This window comes from Dipodomys ordii, unplaced genomic scaffold (genome assembly GCF_000151885.1).
Source record: "Dipodomys ordii isolate 6190 unplaced genomic scaffold, Dord_2.0 Scaffold51, whole genome shotgun sequence".
In the NCBI taxonomy this organism is placed as follows: Eukaryota; Metazoa; Chordata; class Mammalia; order Rodentia; family Heteromyidae; genus Dipodomys; species Dipodomys ordii.
In genome coordinates this window covers 2319942-2329536 of record NW_012267267.1, presented here as the reverse complement: position 1 = coordinate 2329536, position 9595 = coordinate 2319942, and the positions used below count along the sequence as shown (strand labels likewise).

The 9595-nt window shown below is 44.7% G+C and overlaps 1 protein-coding gene across 1 annotated transcript in view; it reads left to right on the top strand.

Annotated features, from left to right (window-relative positions):
• The first annotated feature begins 666 nt into the window (after positions 1-666).
• Positions 667-9595, top strand: part of Khdrbs1 (KH domain containing, RNA binding, signal transduction associated 1) — a 30641-nt gene continuing 21712 nt past the window's right edge. Inside the window, exon 1 of the mRNA XM_013020632.1 lies at positions 667-1334. Within this exon, the coding sequence (XP_012876086.1) occupies positions 728-1334 (607 nt within the window). The 5' untranslated portion in view covers positions 667-727. The remainder of the gene's footprint in view (positions 1335-9595) is intronic.

The window sequence follows — 9595 nt, the reverse complement described above, 5'->3', positions numbered from 1 at the left end:
TTTCGGTTTTCTGGTGGTTAATTGGAGAGAAGAGTCTCAAGACTTTCCTGCCCGAGTTGGCTTTGAACCCTGTTCTCAGATCTCAGCCTCCTGAGTAGCTAGGATTATAGGCATGAGCCATCGCGCCCAGCTTGGGCTTGGAACCTACTATTCTGAAAACCTTGGGATGCAACTTCGTGGGCTCTTTGCTTGGATCTGGAGTTCTTTGCGTACTTCAAGTCTCTAATCTCTCCTTCCCTGGTAAGTCCTACAATAAGTAGCCTTCAGTCTTCCCACGGAGCCATCCTTCCACGATTTCCCCTGCAGGCTTTCTCCCCCAACTCCACCACTCAGCCAGGCCTCTCCCTCCCACCTCCTGGCCCTCTGTTTGGGCAGTATTTTCCTCCCTTCCTTTCCCGGCTTCGGCCGGCAGCTTCCTCCCTGCCGCCTCTAGGTGCGAGCCTCCCCGCTGCGCGACCCCACGGCCCGCCCGTTGGAGGAGGCGTGGCCCAGGATTAACAAGTCTCCCGCCCCACACTCGGCAGGCCGGCGCGCAGACAAAGACATTCCACCACCCCCGTCAGCTCCCCTAGAGGGGGGCGGGGCCAAGTGCACCGCTAGCGCGGAGTCACGTGGGAAAGAAAAACGAAGGAAGTCTGCGGCAGCCCGCGCACGCGCGCCAAGCTCTGGTCCGGAAGGCTCAGACGGAAAAGTAAAGCGAGAGGCGACGTCTTCTGGCGCCCCGGTGATGCGCATGCGCACTACCCCTACTGGGGACTTTGTTCTCCGCGGAGAAACTCTAGGGCGGTGCCGGTGGCAGGCTGCGCACGCGCGCCGCCTCACTTCCGGTGCTCTCTCGCTGGGTCGTTCGGGTCGGCTTCGGTCGCTGTCGATCCGGCTCTCCCACCTCCGCCAACCGCCGTCGGGCCTCTGCCGCCGCTGCGTCGCTTCCTCGCTTGCTCGCCCCACATCCTTCGCGATGCAGCGCCGGGACGACCCTGCCGCGCGCATGACCCGGTCCTCGGGCCGCAGTTGCTCCAAGGACCCCTCAGGTGCCCACCCCTCGGTGCGTCCGCCGCCGTCTCGGCAGCCGCCGCTGCCTCACCGGTCCCGGGGAGGAGGAGTCCGGGGGGGCGCCCGGGCCTCGCCCGCCACGCAGCCACCGCCGCTGCTGCCGCCCTCGGCCACGGGCCCAGACGGGACGGTGGGCGGTCCAGCACCGACCCCGCTGCTGCCTCCCTCGGCCACAGCCGCGGTCAAGATGGAAACGGAGAATAAGTACCTGCCGGAACTCATGGCCGAGAAGGATTCACTCGATCCGTCCTTTACTCACGCCATGCAGTTGCTGACGGCAGGTAAGCGGGCCCCGGGGGTCGCCTGGCCATCAGGCCAGGGATGGCCGCGGCTTTGTTCCTTTGCTCCCGCCCCCTCGGAGCCTGAGCATCAAGGGCTCCCTATCTGGTTCCATCCTTCGGGAGCGTGGAGACCATGTTTCCACCCCGGTACGGAGTGGAGGTTTCTGGGCCGCGGTGGAGGCCCGAAGACGACTTTTTATTAAGCCATCTCCTAGCGCGAAGTGTTTTGATGGATAGTGCCCCGGTTCCCGCCCACTTCCCCAACCCTGCCTCCTTCTCCTCCTCCTCCTCCTGCTCCGAGGGTTCAGATCCTTCAAAAAAATGAACCTCTAACTCGCCACTTTTCCCAAAAGGAAAGCCTTCTTTCTTGCTCTCGAGTGGCCGCGAGCGCCTGGACCGAGGGTGTAGGAGGTGAAGACAGTTCGAGCGGGGAAGGATCGTGGAGGGAGGGCCGAGGTGAGGTCGTGGGACCGTAGGAATGCCCTTCCCAGCGCACCGCTGTCGATGGGGACAGGCCATACTCAATGGTAACTGGAGCTTAAGTTACTCCGAGGCAGAAATGACTTGTGGGAATCCGACCTTCAGTTTTTCCGAATCTCATTTCCGATTTCGGCCGATGAAAATGAGAATTGTTACTGGGGCAGAAAAGTTCGTTGCCCTTTATTTCACAACATGTATTCACCATCATTCAAGGGGGAAAATAACCCTGGAGACAGTGAAATAAGACGGTAGATGGGCGGGTTAGGAACTCCCAAGTTGGTGTGATGTTCCTTGGTGCGATGAACAAAAATTATTAGTTGCTCAAGCATGGTCTATTTCTAGTTTTCTAGCTTGAGTGAAATAAATTAGGAATGGTAGACTTCTTTGTTCTCTTTATCTGTAGACTAGGTTTTCTTTTTTGATTAACACTGCCAAACATTCAGATACAAATTTCTCCCCCCAAGCCATATGATCCTTCTTCCAGTTGTTGTAGTGTCTTTTGATACCTAAATTTTTACTAGTGCAAGTAAAAATCCATGCTTTCAACTCTGAATAAGTAGATGGAACAGTTGATAAAGTGTACACAGTTCACCATTTCCTTCTTTTATTTTTCCCAACATTGGTGAGGGGTTTTAAAACACAGCAAACAAAACACGTGGTCAAGAAGCAGACATTAAGGTAAATTTAGACTTTCACTTCAGAGCTTTGCTTTTATAAGATGTTCAAGTTGTAATTTCTTCTTTGTTCTAACATTAAGCTCTTTGAGGGAAAGTATTGCATTATATTTTTCAAATTGGCTTGTAAATAGTAAACTCCAGCTGTTTTGGACCATTCTGAAAGCATGTACCTGTGGACAGTGTCACAGTGTGTTAAAGGTTGTTGGTTTTAGTTTTCTAAGTCTTCACTCAGATTAAATGAAGGAGAATAAAATAACTTAAGGTTTTCAGCTTAGTTTGGAAACCTAGCCTAAATTAGTTTTCTTGGGAAAATTTCTTTTTTTTTTTGGTCCAGTCGTGGGGCCTGAACTCTGGGCCTGGGCGCTGTCCCTCAGCTCTTCAGCTCAAGGCTAGCACTCTACCACTTGAGCTACGGTGCCCCTTCCGGTTTTTTTCCTTTTTTTTTTTTTTTTTGCTTATGTGGGGCTGAGGAATCGAACCTAGGGCCTTGAGCATGCAAGGCAAGCGCTCTACCACTGAACCACCTTCCCAGCCCCATCTTGGGAAAATTTCTGAATCTCAGTAACTTCATCTGTAAAGTAGGTTGGTGAATTGAGAGGATTAAGTGATGTATATGTAAAATCACTAGTAGTTTCTTTGACCTAAACTCATTAGATAACTTCTCAGCAGCAGTTTTCTTTCTTTCTTTTCTTTTCTTTTTTTGTTGTTGTTGGTCACGGGGCCTGAACTCTCTGGGCCTGGGCACTGTCCCTCAGCTCTTCAGCTCAAGGCTAGTGCTCTACCAGTTGAGCCATAGCACCACTTCCAGCTTTTTCTGCTTATGTGGTGCTGAGGAATCAAATCCAGGGCCTCATGCATGCAAGGCAAGCATTCTACCACTGAGCCACCTTCCCAGCCCCAGCACAGTTTTCTTCTAATTATAAATCCATGATAAGGTATGAAAACATAAGTTGTATTTTTGCCTTTCTAAATAATGCCTATGATGCTCATCTTTTAAAAGATGGCTTCTAAAAGCTGGTAACCCTTAAATGTTACTTACTATTTTTATTCTCAGCAGCCTAACTTGTTACTAATTTGTTACTCTATTTTTTTGTTTTTCAAGTCCTGGGGCTTGAACTCAGGGCCTGGGCACTGTCCCTGAGCTTCTTTTGCTCAAGGTTAGCACTCTACCGCTTGAGCCACAGTGCCACTTCTGGCTTTTTCCAGTTATGTGGTACTGAGGAATTGAACCCAGGCTTTATGCATGCTAGCACTCTACCACTAAGCCACATTCCCAGCTCTTTAAAATTTTTTTTTAACTTGGATTTTCTTCTTAAAGTAAACTGAAATTTCATTGGAGAAATGATATTGAACTGATATTGGCTCACTTGAAACAACTGAATTGTTACGTGTGGAATTTTGGATAAATCTTCATATGTGTTTGGCCTAGATTTTAAAAATGGTTTCTGGTGCTAGGATTAAACCCAGAATTTTGTGCATACTAGTCAGGTGCTTTTCCACTAAATTACATGTTCCATTTCCAGCTTTTTTTTTTTTTTTTTGGTAGCACTGGGTTGGAAATTTTTTTTCAGATATGTTCTTTTTGTATAGCTCCGGCTATCCTTGACTTCACTATTCTGCCTTCATCCACTGAATGCTAGAATTACAGGCATGTGCCACCATGCCCCATTTAAGGTATTTCTGAATAATCTGGAAAAAGGAAAAGGGGTTGCAATGAAGTCACAACAAAAAAAAGTGAAGAAATGGGATTCTGAGAAGAGAGTATTTAAGCTCTGATAAAAATGCATGTAATATAGCTAACCTTTTTTTATGTCAGGCAGTGTCCTAAGCACTTCACATTAAATATCTAACCTTCACAAAGACTATCAGCACATAGTTTAGTAATTGGCTAAGGTAATAATTACTAAGAAATCATCCAGGATTTGAAATCAGTTTGCACTTGGATTCATGCACCTGGTACCTCTCTCCCTCCAACAGTTCTTTCCCCCTTCCTCTATTATAGTGCTACCACAATTGTACTTTAGAAAGTAAGCTGTAAAGTGTGCCATGGTAGCAAATATCTGTATTTTCCGGGCTTGAGAGGCTGAGGTTGGAAGATCAGCTCAAGGCCACCCAGGGCTACATATTAAGACCCTGTCTCAAAAGTAGGAGTAATCTCTAGTTGAAAAAAGCATAAGCCGGGCGCTGGTGGCTCACACCTGTAATCCTAGCTGTTCAGGAGGCTGAGATTTGAGGATCTCGGTTCAAGGCCAGCCTGGGCAGGAAAGTCCATGAAACTTATCTCCAATAAACCACCACCAGAAAACCGGAAGTGGTGTTGTAGCTTAAGTGGTAGAGCGCTAGCCTTGAGCTGAAGAGCTGAGGGTGCTCAGGCCCAGAGTTCAAGCCCGGTGACTGACAAAAAAAACAAAAACAAAACATAAAATCTGTGGGAAAATACCACATTGCTAACAAGGCAGTAAAGATGAAAGAAGTCAAGAAACAAGAGGAGGGGGAAACAGCAGAGCCTAATTTAAGGGCTGTGACTAGGAAAGGATCCTAGAGAGCTGTGGAGGTGGTGTAAGGAGGGTGGTCTGGCACCTTATGTGGAATGGGAAGAGTTGCCATACCACCTTTGCCAGTACTACCTACACAACTCTCTCTGACCCGTTACCTAGTTTATTTTGCACTTATTCATATGTGGCAAACTATCCAATAGTCATGTGTGTCACCACCCCTTCTTCATGGCTAGGCTTGTCAGCTCCACCAGAGTAGGGTTCATTTGTCAACTTTGTTTAACAGTGCCTCACCTATTCCTTAAAGAGTGCTGCCCAGAGCAGCCTGCTACACATTTTTTGTTTTTGTTTTTGTCGGTCCTGGGGCTAGAACTCTGGGCCTGGGTGCTGTCCCTGCGCTCTTCAGTTCTCAAGGCAAGCGCTCTACTGTTATACATTTTATGAATGAATTTTCATCTTTATTGTAGGATAGGAAAAAATTGATGATTCCAAGGAATGTAGATTTTGAGTATAGACTTCTGATTGGCCAAGTTGATAGCTGTCATGACAATTAGCATTTACAGACATGCTAAGTCTTAGTTATCTACCTATTCAAAGTAAACATTTTGAATACATTAACAGTCACCAGCAGATCTTGATTTGAATCAAGAGAACTACGCCATGTCCTTGGAAGGAGGGGAGAATAAAGCTATAAAGCTGACAGTAGTTTTCAATTAATACTGATTTTTTTTTTTGCATTTTCCAAACTGATTCCAACTTGCTTTTTCAGTTTAACAAGTTGAATATAAGACAGGTAAAAGAATAAGTTTTTTTTTTTAAGAATAAGTTTTTAAAAATATTTTTAGACTACTGAAAACAGTACATTGACAAAAGTCAGACATGAGGTAGGGCTTGAAAGGATATGAATTAAAATTCTTACACATTGTGGATAATATGTGAATTGGTACAACCACTTGGGATAACAGTTGGACATTCCTTTACCAATACCATCCCTAAGAATATACCAGAAGAAACCTGTACATGAATATTTTTTGTACCTGACTATCTCATTCATAATATGGTACACCTGTACACAAACAGTACTTTGTTTCATCATAATCTGAGAGTTACAAAATATACATCAGTGAAAATGAATGAACTACATATATGTACATAAAACAACATGAATGAATCTTGGCAGATGAATCTTAGTTAAAAATAAGACTAATACTGAGCCAGGTACTGGTGCTCAAGCCTGTAATCCTAGTTACTCTGGAGGCTGAAATCTGAGGATCACAGTTTGAAGCCAGCCCAGGCAAAGTCCCCATGAGACTCTTGTCTCCAGTTAACCACTAAAAAACCAGAAGTGGAGCTATGGCTTTTATGTGGTAGAGCATTAATCATGTGTTAACCTTGAGCAAAAAGAGCTCAGGAAGAGCACCCAGGTCTTGTTACGATCTATTGTGTTTAAGTAATAATATGCTATTTCCCAATCTTTAATTTTGTGAAAGTATGCTTCCCCAAAAGCAAGGTAAAAGTTAATGATAATCTAGGCTCAAAAGGGTGTATAATGGTTTAAGTAATAAAGTAAAAATTTTAGATTTGATGAAAGTCAACATGTCTTGTGGAATGTAGCAGTGTTGTGGGAAAAACAAATCAGACATCTACAGTATTAATATAAAGAGCATGAAATAAGATCTAGTTTTTGGTGAATGGTGTTAATAATGTGCAGCAAAGCCGGGTGCTGGTGGCTCATGCCTGTAATCCTAGCTAATCTCAGAGGCTGAGATCTGAGAATCATGGTTCAAAGCCAGCCTGTGCAGGAAAGTATGAGAATACTCTTACCTCCAATTAGCCACCAGAAAACTGGAAGTGGAGCTGTGTCTCAAGTGGTAGAGCACTTGCCTTGAACTGAAGAACTGAGGGACAGCGCCCAGGCCCAGAGTTCTAGCCCCATGACTGATGAATATATAAATAAGGTGCAATAGTAATCTTTATGATAGTAATATAGCTCTCTTTTAATTTCAAGGTAATGGATGATCAAGCTCACTATCACACATAGTATAGGTAAATTTGAATCATTTAAGAGTGTTTAACTGTATATCCTGAGCATGTGAAATTTTTCCTCAGTTGCAGTGCTCAGAACCATATTACACTCATGTATACCAGTGTCTAATACAAAGCAAAATGACTGGGTGTGGTTGGAGGCCCCAAGCTCAAACCCCAGTACCACCAAAAAAACATACATTCTCTCCCTGCCCTGCCCAGGTTCACACAGAACCTATGAATGTTGATAGTGGTATTATTTTTTTTTTGGGGGGGGTCTGGTTGTGGGGCCTGAACTCTGGGCCTGGGCGCTGTCCCTCAGCTCTTCAACTCAAGGCTAGCACTCTACCACTTGAGCCACAGTGCCACTTCCGGCTTTTTTTTTTTGCTTATGTGGTGCTGAGGAATCGAACCCAGGGCCTCATGCATGCAAGGCAAGCGCTCTACTACTGAGCCACCTTCCCAGCCCTGATAGTGGTATTATTAACCCATTTATTTCAAATTATCTCTCCAATAGGTGAATAAACTGGTTACACCCTATCATGGGAATACTACTTAGTAAGGCAAGAAATAAATGTGTGTGTGTGTGTGTGTGTGTGTGTGTGTGTGTGTGTGTGTGTGTAGTGTACACACATACAAATTTTTTTTTTTTTTGAGATAAGAGGGTTGAGGTAGAATACGGACTTGTGCCCAACAACTGGTAAGTCATACCTGTAATCCTACCTATTCAGGAGGCTGAGATCTGAGAATCGTGGTTCAAAGCCAGCCCAGGCAGGAGAGGACAAGAGACTCTTTATCTCCAGTTAACTACCAGAAAACTGGAATTGGAACATTTGCTCAAAGTGGTCAAAAGCAGCTCAGTGACAGTGCCCAGGCTTTGAGTTGAAGCCCCATGATTGGCTAAAAAATAGAAAATGAAGGCCTTTTGTTTTGTTTTTTTCTTTGCAAGTATTTCTATACATGTGATTCCAAAAGGTGGTACCAACAGAAAGGTAGAGAATCATCCATTCAGTAGTAATAGCAAGTGTACTGGGAGGACAATGTGATCCCTGACCTTTTGGAGTTTATTTGCCCTCCTAGTAATACTATTTCTGGGAAGATTTCTGGAAATGTTCAGAAAATCTTGACCATTGTCATATTCCTTAAGCCACAAGTGATAAAACTCATGCTTATAACCCTAGCTACTTAAGAAGCTGAGATCTGAGGATCATGTTTGAAGCCAGCTCAGGCAGAAAAGGCCATGGAGCTTGAACTCTGGGCCTGGGGGGCTGTCCCTGAGCTCTTGAGCTCAAGGCCAGCACTCTACCACTTGAACCACAGTACCCACTTCTGTCTTTTTCTATGTATGTGGTGCTGAGGAATTGAACCCACTGTCTCATGCATGCGAGGCAAGCAGTCTACCACTGAGCCACCTTCCTAGCCCATGCATGAGACTCTTATCTCTAGTTAAACACCACAAAAGCTGGAATGAAGTTGTGGCTCAAGTGGTAGAACTCTAGCTTTGAGCTAAGTGGCTCAGGTATAACGTCCAGGCCCTGAGTTCAAGGCCCGGGCCAACACCAAAGAATAAAAAAATAATAGTCCATAATCACAGCACTTGGGAGACTGAAGCTGAGACAGTAGGATTGCAAGTTCAGGGCTAGCGTGGGCTACCTGTGTCAAAAGAACAAAATTCATGTTCTGTCCTTTGAGGTTTATTAAATAGTCTTAATTCTAATAAGCCTAACGGGAAAATTTAAATTATAATAAAAAAGTAAAAGAAATATGCTATAAGGTCAGTTGAGTTTACTTTGGTATAAATGGTATAAACAGTGTCTTGGATTTAAAGTGTCTTCTTGTCACTGGTTTTGTGATCTTACACAAGCTATATAAATGTTTTAAACCCAGGCTTGTCTATTACATGGAAATACTAGTTATGAGAATTCAGAAGGAAGGCATTGGGTAACAGGATTGAGGGAGGAGCGTCACTTTATGTTGTTTATACCTCAGCTTTTCTTTGGCTCTTGGGACATCCAAGGTCTCCAGAGAGACCTTGGCAAAAATCACTTAAAGGAGTCAGTTTCAGAAATGTCTAGAAAGTACTTTTGCCTGAGGGTAAGCCATTTTTAGGAAGCTACTTGATAATATTTTAGGCTGTCCCAACTTTCCCAGGAAAGTAAAGCCAAAAGGAGAAATAGAGTTGAAAACAAAGAGGAATGAAAGACCATCAGGCAGCTGAATATCTGAGATTCCCACCACAGTCTCCATCCTTATCCACTGTTCATTGTTTTTAAGTTCATGACAGCGCCTGAGGGTAGAAATTTTACTTAAAAATTTTTTTTCTTAAAAAATCAACTTAGGACACCAGTGGCTGCTCACACCTGTAATCTTAGCTACTCAAGAGGCTGAGATCTGAGGATCTTGTTTCAAAGCCAGCCTGGACAGGAAAGTCCATAAGACTTTTATTTCTAATAAACCACTAGAAAATCGGAAGTGATGTTGTGGCTCAAGTGGTAGAGCACTCGCCTTGAGCTGAAGAGCATAGGGACAGTGCTCAAGCCCAGAATTCAAGCCCCATGACTGACCCCCCCCCCAAAAAAAAAAA